Below are 21,486 nucleotides of genomic sequence, written 5' to 3'. Positions count from 1 at the left end.
TCACTAGCTGCTGAAGGAAGTTATTAAAAATGCATTAGGGTTGAAAATGTACTTGTATATAATTGTCATAACAGATATTCAAAACAAATTTATCCTCAATGAAAACTGAACCAAAGCAATTTACATAGAATCAGCTAATAAATTTTCCTTAATTTTCTAAGCAGATGAAAAAGAAACCATTTATAGAAATTTTAATAAAGTAAATATGAGTGCTGTCTGTAGGGAGGAAAACATAAATAAAATCCCTTAGGAGGATGAATGAAGACAGAACTATATGAAATTCCATTTCTATTTGATTCTAGAAAAGTGATGCCTTGTTGGGACTAGTCTTATTTCTAAATCTCCTATAGCCGGACATTGAAAACACTGTTTTATTCTATCTGCTTTACTCCTATTTGGAGTTGTCAGTATTTATCTATATGTAAAGTAAACAGCTGAGAGAATTGGGGAAAAGATGACGGTGTCCTTATGAAAAATAGATACCTATAAATATAGCATGTCCTTAATGCTAGAAGCAAAAGCATTGTAAGTGTGGAAACAGCACACATCTATAGTGTATCTTGAACATTTTCATTTTGATTCCATTAAGAACTGGCTAAGTGCTTAGCTGAGCACACACTTGGCGTGATGTGAAGAGTGATCGTAGGCTTGGTTTCTCTTGAAATATCTGTCAGAAGTTCCCAGAGTGATTGATAATCATGTATTTGGCTTAAGGCATCTTATCCATTTGTTTATTCATTCTTTCATTCATTTATCCATCTGTAATCTCTTAATCTGAAATCATCTCCATTTCTTGAACAGAAGCTCCTTTGAACACACACATTGGTTGCTGGGACAGTCACAATTAATCCATGATCATTTATTGATTATCTCATAATGTCTGAGCACTAGGGCCAGTCACTCAGGGAAGACTTACAGAAATGGAATAGGAAAAGTTGTTTTTATGTAGGATAAAATGAAGGGGGAAATGCCCAAGGCTGGATTCACCTTCAGTGGCAAGAGATATGTGGCTTGTGAATGGGCAGCTCTCAGAGATTTGCAAGAGACATGGATTAATAACACCTTTGTAGAAAGAGGATTTGTGAAGTTTTGGTCTCAAAATAATAGGGAACTCTCAGAGTTAGGCTTGATCTTTGTAATATTTTAGTTAAAGTCAATTAAGATTTTGTTGCATCTAAGAAATTTCCAGTAAGAGTCATTCTGTGTGGTTTAAGGAAGCCGTGGAAAAGCAGTCACTCAGCAACCAGAACTTTTATAACCTATTGCTCTATAACAGATACCTAAGAAATATGGAATCAGACTCTTAGAAAATATCTGTATGATTAATCTAGGCTTGACTTAGAGTATACAATAGTATGATTTATGTTATGAAAATTACTGTCTTTATTGCACTTTTTAAAACTACCCATTTGCGTGTGTATGAGACAATCATCCTCAGTGGTACTACAACAGAAAAAAAAAATGGTATGATTTAAACAATGTCTTTCTCTCACTTTCCTATCTATAAAATGCAAATAATATTATAGCTCAGAAAGTCAGGTAATTTCATGTAAGATAATATGTAAATGTAAAACATTTATGGATGTACAAGTCATTTCTGCCTCAGATTTTGCATCTGTGAAATCAGGGAAATAATTCATACCAACTTTAGAAAAATTTTGAGACCAATTTGCATGATAAAGTAACTTGTAATTTCAAACAAGCCATTTTATGTGATTAGTCAAAGAGTAATTTGAGAAAGAATATTCAGTAGCACAATTTTGTTATGACATTATTTCCATCAGTTTTACAAGCATTCTTACATTTATTTAATGGGTTTAAATCCAGGGCTGTTAATTATTATTTCAGAATAACATGAATGTATTGTGGGTTTTTAAAAATCTCTTTTTTACTCATTAACAAAATCTGCCTAATTGTGTAATATCTGACAGATGCAACAGGAGAAATGCTAATTGCATAATGTTCACTGAGGATAAACTGTTTTCTACCATTAATGGAAAGTTACATGTTATGCTTCAAGTAATGACTGCATGTTCATTTACAACTTACAATTTAAAGAATATTTCAGAGACTTCATTCTTGAATTATTACTTTCTTTCTTGCTATAAATGTCCATGTAAATAATACTATTTCATATTCATTTCAAATTTATATAACTTCTAAAAATTATAAATGCTTTTTACCTAATACTTCTAATAACAGAAGGTAAAATTTTGTCTGTTAAACAGCATTAGGTTACAAACCAATATAGCTACTAAACTGATTTTATTGATTAGAGAACAAATTCTTAATTTAAGGAAACCTAGGCTTTTAGATTCAGTGAAATTACTTGTTTTGATAACAGTTACGTTTGTTCTACTGAGAATTATTTTCACACATAATTTGACATTCCAAAGTAATGATTGAATCCCTGCTATGCAGTATTCAAAGAAATTAAGGTTTTCCTCCTGTTTGTTTGGAGACAGAGAGAAAAAGAAAGAGTGCTTGTGTTATGCAATTATTTCCTACCAGTTCTCCTTTTCTTTGAATTGAGTTACTCATATTTAAAAATCTAGGATACTATAAAATTAAAATTTAATATGATTTGCAGTAATTCTCCACTAATCCTTTTTACCCTCCCATAAAAAGTTTGTCTTGGGGGAGTGGAAATTGTCCTCCTAAGCTGCACACAGTATCCTCCTAGTCTTAGAGCTGGTAGGTACAGCTGACTCTGATGATGGACCTAAAAGTCAACTTTCCTGTCTTTTATTCTAGTTTGCAGTTCAGTCACAAACAATAATTGGAATGTAACTTTCACTTTCTATTGTGTAACAAATTACCACAAACTAAGTATCAAACACCACCTATTCATGAGCTCCTGATGCTGTAGGTCAGAAGGGGCTGTGGGGCTGGGTTCTCTGCTGAGGGTTTCAGGAGCCTGAAGTAAGACTGATCTCCCTCATCTGGAGGCTCTGGAGAAAAGTCTGCTTCCAGGCTCCTTCAGGAGTTGTCTAACTCAGTGCCTCACGCCTGTAGAACTGAGAGCTCTGTTTCCTTTCTGGCTGCCAAGAAAGGCTGCTCTCAGCAACTAGGGTCTGCCTGAAACCCTTGATATATTTGGCGCTTTCCCTCTACGAGACAGCAGTGGAACACAAGTCCTTCTCAAGTTTTGACTCTCTAACTTTCTCTTCTGTGACCCTAACATTTTGTTTAAGCACCAGGTATATAGAATGCACTATACACTAAGTTAAAAATATTTTTCTTTCAAGGTAACTGAACTTCACAACATCAAAAATATAACCAGACTGCCTCGAGAGACAAAGAAGCATGCAGTGGCAATTATCTTTCATGATGAAACGTCAAAGACATTTGCCTGTGAGTCAGGTAAGCAATTATAGCCCTGCCCCCAGCCTGAAGACAGCTGAGACAGTAGCCTAGATGGATTAAGATACACCACTGAATGGGATGGCTTACTGTGATAAGAACATGCATGGAACACTTGAGGAAGCTCAGTGTATCTGTTTCTACAGATGTTTTGGGTGCTTGTTTATTGTCTGTCTGTGTCTGGATCTCGCTCCCAGGTGGTCTGAGGACTCTTGAGGTTTCCCTTCAAGCTTGGAGAATTAAGTAAACAATGCCCTGGAGATGTTGTTAGGGCAGGCTTGTGACTTGTATTCTGGTTCTTGCTGAGTACAGCTTTAGGCAATTGGTAGGGCGATAATATCGCTGCCCTGCAAGAATGGGACACAACACAGCTACAGTTCCCAGACATTTCAAAACAGAATGTTCAGTGATTGGTTGCTTTCGTGGATTTTCAGTACTACAAGGTAAATACATTTCAGATTTAATTTACGCATCCCTGTTCATAAAGCACTCTGATGTTATTGAGACGCAAGGCAGTTTATAGTTGGAACTGCAGGGATTTTCATTTTGGGATCCCTGTGCTGTGTAATATATTAGTTGGCTTATTACAGTTTTTAAAGATTTTGCTCAATGGAATGGTCTATTCATTTTAAAATGGATGGAGGCAAAAAGCACTAAGGTTTGAAAGGAGTGAATTTAAAATAATAGTTGGGTCTTTAGAAGATTTGTTGAATAATTTTTAAAAGGGAGCAAAGCTTCTTCTTTATTGGTAGTTTATAGGTATGATTATTGCCAGATTATATTTTGCTAAAACTGATAAAGTCACTTTGCCTAAATGAAACTGCTCACACCTCCTCACCTGCACTTATCTTACTTAGTTTTGCTAAGCTGAATGAGAATGGATCAAAGTGCTCCTCTTTCTTTGAATTCCATTATCCCTTTTATATACTTTTCTTCACTTGTCATCTGACTTCATTTCATCATTTAAAATTGAATTTTTGGTGGTTGTATAGACCTATATGACTTATATAACAGTCATATAGGATTTATACGACTGTTTAACTGGTACCCGACCTAGCCAGTACCGTATAGTATTATACAAAATTATCTGTGCTTTCTTGTTCACTGTCTTACAGCTTTACCACCTTACTTTTCTCTGAGATCTTAAAAAAAAATCTCATATTAAAACTAACAACCAGAAAAATTGTTTTTCCAAAAAAAGTTAAAAGATCGTTTTGCCTATTGTTTGTTCATTTCAATTTTCACTATTGTTTTTACATTTTTGAAATTGTACTGAGCAGTGTTGTAGATATATAGGCAATAGTAGAGCTTATTATTTCAGATAAGAAGGATATCGAATTATGTTTCCACACAATTCTTCTAAATAACTCTAAAATTTAGACTCATAACTCACAAGTCTGAAATTGGAAACTTTATTTATTTTTGGCTGTGGTGGTAGTTTCATGGTTCATGTAAGATTTTTGAGAAATGAAGGGCTCTTCATTAAAAGAAAATGGCCTTAATTTCCAAGAGAAAAATTTCCTGACAGTGAGGTTGACTCAAGATCTAAGTATAAAAATGAAGAATGCTTTTGTGTGAATTTCTTGCAAAGAGTTTTCAAATAGCTTAAATCATGGTTAATTTGAAAATATGATTTTTTTAAACCTCTTTTTATGTGTTTACGTAACAGTCTGCTCTTAGACGGTAATAAAAATGTTTAAGAAACCATAGCACAAGTTTTAAAATTGTCTTAACTTCATGGCTTGCCAATGTGAAAAAAAGAAAGTACTAAAAACTTATAAACAAGGAATTTGAGTATTTTTTTCTTGCAAATCATGTTTTTTTCAATAGATACTAAGATGCAGTAGTCTATATCTTTTAATAAAATGGCAAAATTTATATGGAAAACAGACACACACAGTGGTCAAGGGTGTAAAAACCAAAATTACGAGATTAAAGCCATGATAAAAGGAGCTCTCACATTTATTTCTAGTGAAAATGCAGATAAAAGTGTATGCTCATAGTGGTAAAGTGAATTGTTTCATTTTTTTTTCCTAAGCAAACTGACAACTGCTACTATAAATATGCATACGCTTGTCTTAGTGAACCTCTTTGGGAATATACTCCATGTATTATAAATTATGGAAACAAGCGAATATCTATCAAGAAAATCGTTGAATAAATTATGGTATATCCATGTCCTGAAATATTATGGGATCACTAGAAAGAATTCTAATTAAAACAAGTTGAAGACATTTCAATGAAATGTAGTTTTTTAAAACAACCAGCAGAAAGGTATGTACTGAATAATCACATTTTGTAAAAGAAAAATGGAGAGAAAGAGTATATGTTTTAACAGCATTTCCAGGGTAAAGGGAGATAATGATGAGATGGATAGAAAGCAAGATGGGTAAAAAAAGGCAAGAAAAAGGATAAGTCAAACATAAAATGCACAAAACAATGTACCCAGCAAATAAATTATCCCATATATTTGAAATTATGCATATGTGAGTGTGCCCATGAATGTATTGAAGTTTTTAAAAAGTTAATTGTGAGGAAAATACAAATTAAACCATAATGAGTTATCACTATGCACCTATCTGAATGGCTAAAATTAAAATGAAAATTAATGATACCACCAAATGCTTCTGAGGTTGCAGAAAAACAGATCACTCATACATCGCTGTTGGAAATATAAAGTGGTACAGCCACTCTGAAAAGTGAGTGGCAGCTTCTTATAAAATTAAATATGTAGGAGTTCCCATTGTGGCTCAGTGGGTTAAGAACCCAGCTAGTATCCTGAGGATGCGGGTTCAATCCCAAGCCTCACTCAGTGGGTTAAGAATCCAGTGTTGCAGTGAGCTGTGGTGTTGGTCGCAGATGTATCTTGGATCTGGCATTCTGTGGCTGTGGTGAAGGCCAGCAGCTGCAGCTATAAGTGGACGTCTAGTCTAGAACCTTCCATATGCTGCAGGTGTGGCCTTAAAAAGAGGTTTTTTTTAGAAAAATGTATATCAAAGAGCATACTGCCTATGATTTTCTCTAGGAGTTTTAGAGCATATAGCTTTACTTTTAGGCCTTTAATCCATTTTGAGTTTAGTTTTGTGTATGGTGTTAGAGAATGTTCCAATTTCATTCTTTTACATGTAGCTGTCCAGTCTTTCCAGTACCACTTGTATTTCCTCCACTTTATGCTCTTGTCCCTTTTGCAATAGATTAGTTGACTGTAGGTGCTTGGCTTTATATCTGGGCTTCCTATCCTGTTCCACTGATCTATGTGTTTTGTGCCAGTACCATATTGTTTTGATGACTGTAGCTTTGTAGTATAGTCTGAGGTCAGGGAGCCTGATTCCTCCAGCTCTGTTTCTTTCTCAAGATTGCTTTGGCTATTCAGGGTCTTTTGTGTTTCCATAAAAATTTTGAAATATTTTGTTCTAACTCTAAGGAATGTCCTTGGTAATTTGATAGGGATTGCATTGAATCTGAAGATTGCCTTGGGTAGTGCAGTCATTTTTAAAATATTGATTCTTCCAATCCAAGAGCATGGTATATGTTTATGTCATCTTTGATTTCTTTTATCAGTGTCTTATAGTTTTCAGAGTACAGGTCTTTTGTCTCTTTTGGGAAGTTTATTCCTAGGTATCTTATTCTTTTTTAATGCAGTGGTAAATGGGATTGTTTCCCTAATTTCTCTTTCTGATCTTTCATTATTAGTATATAGAAATTCAGTCAATTTATTTGTATTAATTTTGTACCCTGCAACTTTAGCAAATTTATTAATGTTTAACACTTTTTTTGGTAGTATCTTTAGGGTTTTCTAGGTATAGTATCATGTCATCTGTAAACAGTGATAATTTTACTTCTCCTTTACCAATTTGGATTCCTTTTATTTCTTTTTCTTCTCTGTTGTTGCTGGACTTCCAAAACTATATTGAATAATAGTGGTGAAAATGGACATTCTTGTCTTGTTCTCGATCTTAGTGGAAATGCTGTCAGTTTTTCACCATTGAGAATGTTAGCTGTGGGTTTGTCATATACGGTTTTTATTATGTTGAAGTAGGTTCCCTCCATGCCCACTTTCTGGAGAGTTTTATCAAAAATGGGTGTTGAATTTTGTCAAAAGCTTTTTTTGCATCTATTGAGATGATCATCTATTTTTTTAAATTAACTATACTTTAATAAAAAATAAAAAAGAAAAAATATGTAATTGTTACACAATCCAGCAATTGCACTCTTGGATATTTATCTCAGGAAAAAAAAATGTAACATGTTTACACATACACATGCACACCTACATAAATGTTTTCAGAGTAGTTTTATTTATAATAGTCCCAAACTGGGAAGAGACCAGAGGTCCTTCAGCAAACTGTGGTATACTCACCATGCAGTACTCCTCAGCAATAAAAGACAAACATTTGATATATGCAGCCACCTGGGTGAATCTCAGGTAAATTAGGCCAAGTGTTAAAAGACTGATCCCCAGAGATTCCATACTTTATGATTTCATTTATGACACATTTCACAAATGGAGGACAGATTAGTTGCCAGAGATTAGGGATGGTGTTGGGGATGGAGATGAGGAGTGTATGGTCATAAAAAGTAGCACAGATTTGTATTGGAATTGAGCAGATACCTTGAATATGGTGGTGCACACACAAAACTACATAGGTGATAAATTGTGTAGAACTTAATACATACACATACAAATAAGTACAAATAAAACAGGAAATCTTAATAAAATCAGTGGACTACCAATGTCAACATTCTGGTGGTGACTTTATACTATAATTTTGCAAACTATTAGCCTTGGGGGAAAGTGGCCAAAATATACACAGGGTCTCTCTGTAGCATTTCGTACTACTACATGTAAATCTACAATTATCTCAATAAATTTTACAATAAAAATTATATCTGTATCAATTATCTACAAGGTCATCAGCAGTGTATTAAGTTAAAAAATAGGGTAGGGAGAGAATTGTGGGAAAAAAGTAGTCTATTCCAATATGGTAAAAAGAAACTGACAAGAATAACAACAAACAACAAAACTAATACTAAATGTGTACCCATGTAGCCTGTATATGTTCATGAGCATGGGTACATGCATGCATCTTGCCCCTTCCTATGTAGCCTTTTCATGAGCTCCCCATTGTCTAATATGCCCTCCCACTCTTAACCAACCCAGCCATCTCCACATCCCTTTCCATTTTCAGCATAGGATCTCATGCTTCCTTCCCCCTCATCTTACTTTGTGCCTCTACTCTCTCATAGCACTTGAACTTGGACTTCATGTACCCTGTTCAAAAATCTCTCTACTCTTGTCAGATTTTTAAGCTCAGTGGAGACATGACCATGGTGTCTTTCTCCCACTGGAATTCCCAGCACCACAGTACTAATAAAAGTTTGTTGAACTAATGAGTGAGTAAAAATTTATACCTAAGTTTTCTTATATGTTCATCATTCTTCTTTTTCAAAGAGATCATTGTTTTTCAAAACAAGTTTTAGAAACTAAAACTGCACCATGGAAAAAATTATTTAAGTTGCCAAGAAACAGATTGTTCTGTGTTTGTGATGAGGTGTGGGGTTAGTGATTATTGTGCTTTGTGTGTGTGTGTGTGTGTGTGTGTATGTGTGCGTGTACATGCACACACACAAATTGCCGTGGCCCACCAGCTCTGCTATAACAACTGAGCAAAACGTTCTTGAATACAAATAAAAATTTCTGCATTCTGCCATTCCTTGAAAAGAAAGCCTTTTGGAGGGGGGAATACGTTCAATGCCTAGTGAATAGAGGAGCAGATGGCTTAGATGTTGGAAACCCTCAGGCTGGGTAATAGATTCTGCTTACCTTCATTAAGGAAAGGAGAAAAAGGGAAGAAAGAGCTCAGCTATGTCTGTCCTTGTCAGTATATGAAATCTGAAAAGTTATCTCCAAATAGCTTAGGCCAAATAATATTTGAAGTCTGAACAATCTGCTTAATTTCCTAAATATTTGAAGCATTGAATTTACTCTGTGATAGAACAAAGTTGTCTTTATGGTTTATCCCATTCAAAATTTGTAATGGAATATTCATGAATTGAATAATTGCCCCCACATTAAAAATGAAAAATATTTGCTGAGTTCCTGTCATGGCTCAGTGGTTAATGAACCTGACAAGCATCTGTGAAGATGTGAGTTCGATCCCTGGCCTTGCTCAGTGGGTTAAGGTTGCTGTGAGTTGTGGTGTAGGTCACAGATGAGGCTCAGATCCCACATTGCTGTGGCTGTGGTTAGGCCAGCAGCTACAACTATGATTCAAACCTTAGCCTGTGAATCTCCATCTGTCGTGGGTGCCACCCTAAAAAAGACAAAAAAAAAAGAAAGAAAGAAAGAAAGAAAGAAGAATATTTGGGTAAAACCCAAATCCCAATATATCCATATATTTAGCATTAAATTTTAAAAAGTTCTTTTGCATAAGTATTATTTGTACCTGAAATACTTAGGTATCAGCTATTCACATTGTGTTTCCCAAAAGCTGTATCTTTGTTTCTAAGATAACACTATTTTCTAAATTAACCTCTTTTACCCATAATTGTTTATACTAGTTAGTAAGCTTTGTATCTTACATTTTTTTCTGATTGTTTTAAGGGAGTATTTTTTCCAAAGAATTTTGTATGGTTTTCTGCTTCTCAGTTTTCTTATAATCTTTCCTACCACGAATAAGTCCAAAAAAGGTTACGGTCAAAAATCATTCTTGAATTCAAGTTGAAAGGTAATAGGCATACATTCAAGCCTTTTTTTGATTAGCATATTTATTGTATATGCCATTGCAAAAATCTTGTTGGCTCTCACTATGATACAGAACCTGTAAACATTAGAAATGAATTATTTATGCATCTGCCTTAAAGCTTTAGACGTTAGACTAAGAATCTATTCTTGGACTTAGGTGAATGGAACTTACTGTAAAGTCCAATTAATGTTCATTAATATTATAATAAATATGTGTATGTTATTTTACCAAAAATGTTTATTTGATTTTTTTTCCTGATTAAGAAATACTTTGAACCATGTGGATTAATTTTGGAAGGGCTCAACTTCTGATTAAGAATGACTGAAAATCCCCCCATTAGGGTGTGGCACCAGAAAATATTCCCTAAAGCCATTCAGTTACGCAGTTTGTAGATAAACATACTTCAGTTTCTAGCACTTTTACAAGCAGTCCATTTACTTTGTGGATAATGGGAGGTTTTTCTATTTATTGATTGTTTGGTACAATAGACAACTTGAGGCAGGTTGTAGAAACTTATATTTCTAGCTGACTCAGTCACTGTGGAATAGAATTGCCAGTTTATAACCATCTGGTTTTTAGCTATCCTGCTATGAGCTTTGGAAGAAATCATTAAAAAACAGGAGCCAGTGGCCTTATGTGATCTGTAATGCGTTGGGATTTTGAAGTTATTTCTTTAGAGAAAGTGAAATGCCATATAGCAGTGACAGTGTAATGAGACTTTGAATTTTTAATGCTCCTCTCAGATGCACATTGAATAAAAATACCAAACCTGCAGTTGCACCTGCTCCTAACAAGATTAGATTAATTTGGTAAAATTTGGGCATGGTTTTATAAGTTTGGTATGGTAATAAATCAGAGACAGAACTGATTTGTGCAAAAATTTCTGATTTAATTACTTTGCAGTGTCCAGGCACTGATGTGTGGTAGAGGTGGGTGGAATGGACTGGTAGATTCAGTGTGATCCCGACCCAGGCACCCGTCATGGCTGAGGTGAATTAGCACCACTTAAGATGAGTGGGGCTAATGCACCAACATCTGGAAGAGGTTCTTTGATTAGGACTTTAGAAACAAAGATGAATTAGTTCACTGTGATAGGAATATGGAAGAGCTGATTAACCATTACATTAAGCATATCCCATTAGTGTAACATGTCCTGGTTTAACCACTCACTAAAAACTGATAAATTCTAGAAATTGATGGCTGAAGAATAAAACCTAGCACATATCCTTAGAGCCTTCTGTCATGGTTCCAATTCTAGTGATTTGATTTTCAGTTGCACCCTGGTTCTACTTTAGATTCCAGCCTTTCAACTTTGTAAACCATAAAAGAAGCTATAGCTAATTGGTGGTCTGCTGTGTCAGCACCCTATACCATCCATCCTGTCCCTCCATCCTCACATCCAGCATCCTGCCTTCGGGCTGAGCTGCCTCTGTATGATTCTCTGCTCATCATTTCATGCAGTGAAGCACTGGCTAACTCTTGTGCTCTTTCTCTGAGCAAACCGCATAGATTTCCCCAAAGTCAGTCAAGCTACATAAAGTATGTTTAGAACCCACTGCTATCTGTGCAGAAACGCACAAAGTATTCTTCAGGTTTAATGAAGAGTTAACATAGAGTGTCAGCTGAAAATGCTCAGATAGGAAGGTGTCATTGTCATTCCTTATACTTGCCTGTTAAGAAAATGTACTTTTGCTTAATTTTCAGAATTTACCTAAAGAATATTGCCTTTGATGAGTCACTCAAAAATTGTGCCAGATGCTACTCTGTTGTACAGAACTGTTGTTTTCTAAGATATCAAGCCATCTATAATTGGGTACCAGACTTTTTGAAGTCTTTTAAGAAGAAAAAATGGTTTGAGTATTTTTACTTAAAAAAAAAAAAAACCTTTAACTTGAAGTGTTGAATGAGGACTTAAAATTGACTATGTTTCTTGAAAAGGCAACTCATCTCAGTAAACTAACTTAAAAATGTGTAAAATTTATTTATTTGAACTTTCAAACAATTAGTATTCAATAGTACAGTAAGACCTCAAGACTGAATTTAATTTTTGCCAACTCGTCCCTTATTTACCCATGTATTTGTAGAAGATTCAATGTAAACAGATTAGAAATGTATGTCTTTCTACAAAATGCTCTAATAGCACAAAACAGGGTGACATGATAAAAAAAAACTTGTTGGAGTTCCCTTGTGGTACAGTAGTGTAAGGATCCAGCATTGTTACTACAACAGCTTGGGTCACTTCAGTCCCTTTCTTTGATCCCCAGCCTGGGGACTTCCACAGTTTACAGATGGGGCCAAGAAAAAAAAAAACAAGCTTTTAGTGGATTAAGTTATGTCCCCCCAAATGACATGTTTAAGTCCCACCCCTTTTTGCTTTGTTTGAAAATAGGGTGTTTGCAGATACAATCAAATCAAGATGAGGTTGTAGCCAGTTAGGGTTGGTCCTAAATCCAAGGGGACTGGTGTGTTTATAAGAGAAAGATTTGGATGCAGAGACATAGAGGAGACAGAGAAAGATGAAAGTCTCGTGGAGATGAAGGCAAAATTGGAAAAATGCAGCTGCAAGCAAGGGATGCCAAGGATCGCTGACAACCATTGCCAGGAGGGTAGGCAAGGAACACGTTCGTCCTCAGAGCCTGTGAATGAAACCCACTCTGCTGACACCTTGACTTTGGTCTTCCAGCCTCAAAAGCTGTGAGAGAATAAATTCCTGTAGTTTTGAACCAGCAAGTCTGTGAAAATTTATCATGACAGTCCTAGGACTAATATGGAGCTATTCCAAACAAATTTTTTTTGTTTTTCTTTTTGTGTGTGTCTTTTTCTTTCTTTCTTTCTTTTTTTTAGGGCCACAACCATGGCATATAGAGGTTCCCAGGCCAAGGGTCTAATTGGAGCTGTAGCCGCCAGCCTATGCCACAACCACAGCAACACAGGATCCGAGCCACGTGTGTGACTTACACCATAGCTCACGGCAATGCCAGATCCTTAACCTGCTGAGTGAGGCCAGGGATGGAACCTACCATCTAATGGTTCCTAGTTGGATTCATTTCTGCTATGCCATGAAGGGAATTCCCAAACAAGGTTTTAAAAAATATGTCATTTGCGGGGGAATTTGAATGGCTTTCAGCAGGTAGGTAGAGAGAAAAAAGAATTCTCTGTATAAATGCAAACAGGTGATGAAATTCCTTCATGTTTTTAGAGTAGTTTTGGGAGAAAAGAAGAATGGAAATAGTTGAGAGGAGCTGCAGAGTTTACATGGTGTTTTGAACACAAATGGAGCAAATTAAAGTAATTTTTTAGAACTCTTTATCTTTATGATTATCAAAGGCATACAGGCTTTCTGTCTCCAAAAATAAGATGGCTGTATATACTGAAAATGCTTAGAAGTAAGTGCTAAGTAAAATATAATAAACATTTTTTAAGTGCAAAATTCAGATTATAAGAAAGAAAAGACAAGACACAGAAAAATAAAATGAGGAGAAAGCTTTGGACCTGGGAGTGTTGGTCCATCTCTGTAATGACCGTGGAACATGGATTCAACTTCATGGCTGTGCCTAAGGGGCAAGAACAGTGCCTGGGCTTGTACAAGTTGGGGGAACAATTGAAAGCTTTCAGTAAAAAGTGATTTAAAAAAAAATTCAAATGCCAGCAAAGAGGATTGTTTAGGAGACTTATTTTTCTAGGCTAAATTTGTGTAAAAACTTCAATCCTACACCTGCTCTTGCTGGAATTTTTGTGCCATTATACCACCTTTATGATCCTGGTCATTGAAGCCCAAGAATTTATTTAAAATGACTCAGGGGAGGTCCCATTGAGGCTCAGTGGGTTAAAAACTTGACTAGTGTCCATGAAGATGTGGGTTCAACCCCCGGCCGCTCTCAGTAGTTTAAGGATCCAGCATTGCCACAAGCTGCAGCATAGGTTGCAGATGTGGCTCATATTGTGCATTGCTATTGTTATGGCATAGGCCAGTGGCTGCAGCTCTAATTCAACCCCTAACCCTGGAACCTCCATATGCCGTGGGTATGGCCCAAAAGGACAAAAAAAAATTTTAAATGAAATTATTCACAATTGTTAATTCTCAGCATCACATACATCTCAGGATTCCCATGGACAACCTCTAAAATACAGATTTGCAGCAAAGATAACCAAATCAAAAGGAAGCAAGTATCATGAATAAAAGTAGAAAAAAGACAAATTTACATACAAGGAATATCACGACAATGCTATTTATAAAGTAGAAAAGTTAATGAAATAACTGTCCACCATTGTTTATTGATTTAAAAAGCAAAATAATTTGAAGCAATTAAAACTGATAATGTAAATTTGTATTTATTACCTTGAAAAGGTGAGGATCATTTAATAAGTGAAAAATCCAGTTGAAAAAATGTTCTATAAAGTAATGCCAATATTTAGAACATGTGTAAACCCACACCAGCAAGCATGCAAGCAGCAAGCATGCAGGCATACACACAAATATATCTGTGTATCATAAAGCATAAAGTACTGAAAATTCGTTTCAATGGCTTTGGTAAAGTATATCAACAATATTCTCTTTATATCTCCATACTCTAAAAATTGTTTAATTTGGGAGTTCCTGCTGTGGTGCAATGGGTTAAGGATCCCTCTTGGGTTGCTGCTGAGATGCAAGTTTGATCCCTGGCCCAGCACAGTAGGTTAAGGATCTGGTGTTGCTGCAGCTGTACAGCTGCAATTTGGATTTGATCCTTAGTCTGGGAACTTTCATATGCCATGGAGAAATTATTTAATTTGCATGTATTGATTTTATTACTTTATGTATTATTAAAATTACATAATAGACAACAATATAAATATAGATAATATTACAAACACTTGTGAACCTATCAACCACTCTAAGAAATAAATAAATCAGGAGTTCCCGTCGTGGCACAGTGGTTAACGAATCCGACTAGGAACCATGAGGTTGCGGGTTCGATCTCTGCCCTTGCTCAGCAGATTAAGGATCCGGCGTTGCCGTGAGCTGTGGTGCAGGTTGCAGACTCGGCTCGGATCCTGCGTTGCTGTGGCCCTGGTATAGGCCGGTGACTACAGCTCCCATTAGACCCCTAGCCTGGGAACCTCCATATGCCGCAGGAAGCGGCCCAAGAAATGGCAAAAAGACAAATAAATAAATAAATAAATAAATAAAAATGCAGTATATATGCGATGTGTGTTTTTGTTACAGTTATATAACCCCCCAAATCCCCAAATTTTATTTAAATGGCTTGTATGTTTTATTTGCTAAAATTTGTGAATTGTAGTTTTATTACATTTATATTTATTTCTAGAAATCAAGATAAAATTAATTTATATATTTTAAAAATTTATATAAATACATATATCATACTCTATTTCTTGGAGAGCTGCTATTTTTCCTCATTGTCATATTTTTGAATTTCTTTGATAAATATGGCCCTAGTTTATTCATTTTATGGCATGACAGGTTAATACCATTCCATATTTCTAAGTTATATGCTTAAAATATGTTGATTCAATCAAAGTTGGTAATATATTTATATAGTTTATTTTGCTCAAGAAAATTAATAGAATGAACTGTGTTCATGTATTTCCTACAAAGTCATGGTCAAGGTCATACTCTGGAGCCACCTTGTCAAGTTGAGATCCTCCCTGCACCAAGATTCTTCCTCTGTAAGAGGGACCAATAGCAATTTCACCTCATGGGTTTGTAATGAAGATTTAATATCAAAAGAACAATGCCTGGCATGTATTAAGCATTTGACAAATGGTGGTGAATATTATTATCTTGATGTTTCAAGAGTCAATCACACTTGGGCATATTGAAGCATTTGTTTTAATAGACAAATTCATTTTTCTGTAACACAGGATTTTTACAACTATATTCATGGTTGAGACAGGTGTGTGGATTTCTTGTACTTTCTTACGGTTTGATACCTAGTCTGGTCAGTGTTCATAAAAAGAATGTCCAAGTGTTCCTGATTTTAAGCTCTCCAGCAGCTTAAACAACAAATGAAATATTATTCCCTTGTTGCTTCTGAAACCATGTTGCTTTGTTTATAAACTTCACAGCCAAGCAGACTTTGTATACCCATTTTCATGCATGCTGGTAATTTAATTTTCCTAGAACATTGTCTATTTTATCCTGGTTTTCGGATTCCTTTGTATCTGACCAGTCAAGTCCACAGCCTCTGTCATCAACCTCCTGGGTTCAAATAATGGCTCCCTACTTTCTAGTGGTGTGTTTGGGAGAAAGTGACTTCCCTCCAGTGAACCTTCACCTTGTCATCTTTAAAAGGACTATTACAGAAGGGACTAAAATTGTTCATCACTTAGCAGGGTGACTGGGGCTTAGTGCTTATCAGTGTTCTTCTTACTACCATGTAACTTATTCTAATTTCCTTTCATTTGTAGACATGTTCTCTTCTCATCACTAATAGTATGTACTTGTGTGGCCTCCTCTCTTTATTTCTAAACTATTCAGAGTACTTAAGTGGAGAATCAAGGATGTTGACTTTGCGTGCCTGGGGTTGATGGGAGTGAGGACATAAGGGATGGATTGAGCTTGAAAATGTGGTAGGATCAATGGATTGGAGGTCTCGAAGGAGTTCAAAGAGCACTGGAACTGAGATACCCAATGGAATAAACTGGAAGAGAAAAATCAGAAGTTCTGGTCTGAGATTGGAATGTACAAAAATAGTTTTAAATGAAAGATGTGAACTTTGGTTACTTGGGTATTTTCCTTATGGGAAGTTAATTCCTCAATAATAAAAGTTGATGCCCTGCACATAGTAGTTTCACAAAAAAAATGTATGTTGTTACCAATCATATGTTTTGAAAGAGAGAAAATGACCTTAAAATATATTTTAAATAATATAATTAAAAGCTTGTCCTGTTATATTTCTTATGCTGCCTTCTTGGGAGGATTTGATTTTTATAAAAACTGTATTAGGGAGTTCTCTTCATGGCTCAGCAGTTAACGAACCCAACTAGTATCCATGAGGACGTGAGTTCCTTCCCTGGCCTCGCTCAGTGGGCTAAGGATCTGGTGTTGCCGTGAACTGTGGTGTAGGTCGCAGACATGGCTTGGATCCCGCGTTGCTGTGGCTATGGTGTAGGCCAGCAGCTGTAGCTCTGTTTTGACCCCTAACCTGGGAACTTCCATATACAGTGGGTGCAGCCCTAAAAAGAAGAAGTGAAAATATATATATATATATAAATATATATATAAATTTAATTTTATGACTCACAAACACTCTTAAGAACAATAATAGGTATTGCATTAACTCCCCTTTTTTATTTTTCACTTTTCATTGAATTTAGATGCCAGAAACATATAACACCCACTGTGCTTGCTACCATGCTAAGAAATGTCTCATAAGAAATCCCATTTAATTTTTCAAACAAATCCTTTATGTTTATTGTGTGTTCCAGGCACACACCTTCTTATTAGCTTATAAACCCAGTGCCTTATTTTTATGATGTTCTCCAGCTCTATAAGGAGAGAAAATAGAGACAAGAGAATTATATCTTAGTCCGCAGTTTGATAACCTTTGTCTCCTGCTAATTCAAGCTTTGTATTATGGAAGCACATCACATTGACATCTGCAGGATTTATTTGTTTTGATAACTCATTTCTTGGGCAGAATATATCACAAAGCTTCCTCTTAATGTCGGCGGCCAAAAGCATTTTTCTTTAGTGTGTCACTCGAAATGCTATGAAATAAGCAATAGGATTTTGTGTTTAACTACCCTGTTGCCATTTGCTTCAAGCAATTTTTGTCTGTCTTTAAGTGTACTGCTTCTAACAACATAGCTGTGGTTCACTAAATCATACTGAGTTTGTTTATAAATAGTGAGGCAGATGTAAGCAGCAAATTAGATTTAATGCAGGTCACCATAGCCTCCTTAGAAGAAGAGCTTGCAGGCATTAAATGGAAAGTGCAAAATAACATAAAGAAAATTGAGAATCAGAGATTTGAGCAACTGATAGTGCAACAACTATTATTATTGTTTAAGAGTTATGAGTATAAAAACTTAAAAAGAAATTGACCTTGAGATGAGTTCTCACTTGGGAATTTCAGGAAGGTAAGAATTTATAGGTTTGTTACCAAATGGGAAGGGAAAAAAAAAAATTACTAAGTGGTCATCACTTCTGCTCCTGAATCATATGAAAGTAAAATAAACCTATTTGCATTGGAATTGACATCTCCCTATTTCCACAATACTTTTTTTTATATACTGTGATAATCATTGTGAACACTTCATGCGTTACATCAGGAAAGTTTTCCAGTCTATGGAAAAGGTGATAAAATTTACCTAAAGCATAACTAGGAGAGTAAAATTCAACTTAGGTCTAAATAATTTATTGACCGTCAGAGTTGTCTAGATAATGTTGGCTCATAATATGCATAATCATATCTCTAAGAAAAGGTCTTCATCTTCTAAGAAAGTAAAGCAGTGGAAACGGATGAATCCCATTCAGCCAATTATTTGCTCTGTGACTCTAGACGAAATATGAAATCCCTCTAATGGTAGTTACTAATATTTAGCAAATACTATTGTATTTCCAGCACTGGGCTCTATGCAATGAAATCATCTTAATCTCATGTAATAATTCTCACAAAACTCATAGCAGTTAATTGTTTCCATTAGAGGTTATGAAATGAAGGCCAAGAGAAACTGTGATGCCTATAATTAGAAAGTGCTAAAGAATTCGGAAATTCCATTCCTAGTTGCTATATTCCATGTATTTTCGATTTAGTGTTTTCATCTGCGAAAAGGAATAATGTATAGTACTGTTAACAAAGAAACATCTTAGCTATATTGCACCTGGCATGGAGTAAGCCTTTTGTGAAGGTTACTTTTTGGCTCAGGTAGCTACTTCTTTTATTAGTTTTTGATGTAGATTAAGGAACCAATACCATATCATTATTTGGGGCATTCTCATGTTTAATAAATCCAAAAAAATTTTTGGAAAAGAACTTGCTTTATTTATTGTCCCCTGAAATTCCCTCCCCCTTTTCTGAGTCTATCCTTAATTAAAGAGGTTAATTTAAAGCTATTTCATCATCACCATCACCAGTTATCATCATCCCTTCATCGAACTGGAAGTTTTAGAAAACCATGATCAGTTTTCCCTCTATCACCTATCACTTGAGAGAGACAACTGTCTAATGTATGTTTATAATACGGCAAGCTTTTGTAGCTGCATTTATTATAAATCCCAGGAGCAGGATTGTATTTCAAGTTTTTTTATCTGTTGGTAATCTAAAACCAGATAGAAGACCAGGGAAATATGAAATATCTCCCTTTAATTATTTGGCCATCCCATTTTAGATCCAAAATCATATACAATTAACTGAACAAAAGCTTAGCTAGGGATGAATTTCATGAGAGAATTATTCTCTGATTCTCTTTAGGGGCCATATTTTTGAAGTAACTAAGTGATTCCTAAGTATTTTGTCTTTCATGCCATTGTGCCATTTTCATTTGCTACTCAATTTGCAATGAATCTTTTTTTTTTTTCCCCGTATTTTTTAGGGCCGTACTGGCGGCATCCCAGGTTAGGGGTCAAATAAGAGCTGTAGCTGCCAGTCTACCCCACAGCCATAGCAGCACTAGATCCAAGCCATATCTGCGACCTACACCACAGCTCGCAGCAATGCCAGATCCTTTAACCCACTGAACAAGGCCAGGGATCCAGCCCCATCCTCATGGATACTAGTTGGGTTCGTTACCACTGAGTCACAACAGGAATTCCCATGAACCTTGTCTTTTGGATCACTTTAGCATACATATTAGGAGCCAGTCTCTTCCCAACTTGCACATATAAAATAGTGCTTTGTGCATTCTTTTACTTTATACTGCAGGAGTTATATCTAATCTTAATAATAAGTATAGCCCTTTTTCCTCCTATCTACTTTCCCAAACTTTTGAAGGTCATTGCTATTTTAAAGCTTCTATGCATTCCGCTTCACTAGGTATCACCTACAATTTTTTATTTTTTAACTACTGCTATCAAAATCATTATTAAAATATGCTGAAGGCTGAAATACCTTCTAGAATAACTTGACAAGGAAACTCTAGAGAAGACCTAGAAAAAACAAAACTAATTTTCTTCAATTTTTCTAGCATTTTCTGTGTCCTTATCACATCGGTAAATACCCAAAATGCCATTTAAAAGGCTATAAAGCAGTATGAGTAGGTGACCTAAGAATGCAGTAAACTCTTTATTAGTGTCAAGACCAAATTAGAATTCACTCTAAGGTCACAAGTTGGAGTGGTTTTATTACATTTTCATGAGTCAGAATCCTTAGAGGAGCATGTTTTATGGCCGGAGAGTAAGTTTGTGTTATAATTTGTCAGGGAAATAAAATCTATGGCTTGGTCAAGTTCAGGTAGTGTTTCTCTGAAGGGTGACTCGCCTTCAATTGCCTTGGTTGAGACTCCTGCTTTAAATAAATTTCACAGAAGGTCATACACATAATTAGGGCCCTTCTATACCCAGCCAACCCTGCAAAAACTCATTATGTCTGTTATTCATAACAAATATTTATCTTTGTTTCATAGGTTTAAGATGGATTTGCTCATATGTATAAATTCAAGTCCTAAAGATAGGAAAAAGTATTCAAGGCTTAAGACGTATTTTTTAAGTAGGTATCTTAATTGCTTCAGAAAAGATACCAAACTCTTTTCTTTTTCAGCAATAGCAGCATAGTTACCACTATTGTATGCTTTCTTTGGACCATGCCCAGGACTCAGTGTTCACCTCAAATATTGGAACTCTATGAGAAAATATTCATAGACTCAGGCTCCAGTTATTTTGGAGCCAGTTTAATTTTTTATGTCAAAACTTTAATTCATAAATGTGATCTCTATGAAAATAAAGTCACTAAAATGTTTACTGTTTTCATAGATAGAACTAAATGAATTCTGAGATACGGTGTAGGGAACTGTGCCCTTGTACCTACATTCCTGGGCAAAGTGAACATCAGCCCTATATTAAGATTCATATCAAAGATGCCTCTGACACACTTGACTTCAGATAATACCTCCTTCTACTGTTCACTCCTGATAAGAAAAACAAGTTAAATGTTACCTGTGCCCTTTTCCCTCTCCCCTTATCACTTTTTGTTTTGTTTAGTTTTGATCATTTTATTTTTATTATAGTTGATTGACAGAGTTCTGTCAATTTCTGCTGTACAGCAAAGTGATCCAGTCATATATATATGTATATACATTCTTTTTCTCATATTATCTTCTGTCATGTTCTATCACAAGTGATTGGATATAGTTCCCTGTCCTATACAGTAGGGCCCCATTACTTGTCCATTCTAAATGTAATAGTTTATACCTACTACCCCTAAACTCGTAGTCC

General features: G+C 35.5%; 1 protein-coding gene across 1 annotated transcript in view; it reads left to right on the top strand.

Annotated features, from left to right (window-relative positions):
* The window catches only part of DOK6 (docking protein 6), a 377,419-nt gene that overhangs the window by 134,925 nt on the left and 221,008 nt on the right, over positions 1–21,486 (top strand). Inside the window, exon 3 of the mRNA XM_047766980.1 lies at positions 3,249–3,363. Within this exon, the coding sequence (XP_047622936.1) occupies positions 3,249–3,363 (115 nt within the window). The remainder of the gene's footprint in view (positions 1–3,248; positions 3,364–21,486) is intronic.

Source organism: Phacochoerus africanus, chromosome 2, assembly GCF_016906955.1.
Source record: "Phacochoerus africanus isolate WHEZ1 chromosome 2, ROS_Pafr_v1, whole genome shotgun sequence".
Taxonomy (NCBI): domain Eukaryota; kingdom Metazoa; phylum Chordata; class Mammalia; order Artiodactyla; family Suidae; genus Phacochoerus; species Phacochoerus africanus.
The sequence above is the reverse complement of the archived record's forward strand: the minus strand, read 5'-3'. Positions and strand labels throughout refer to the sequence as shown.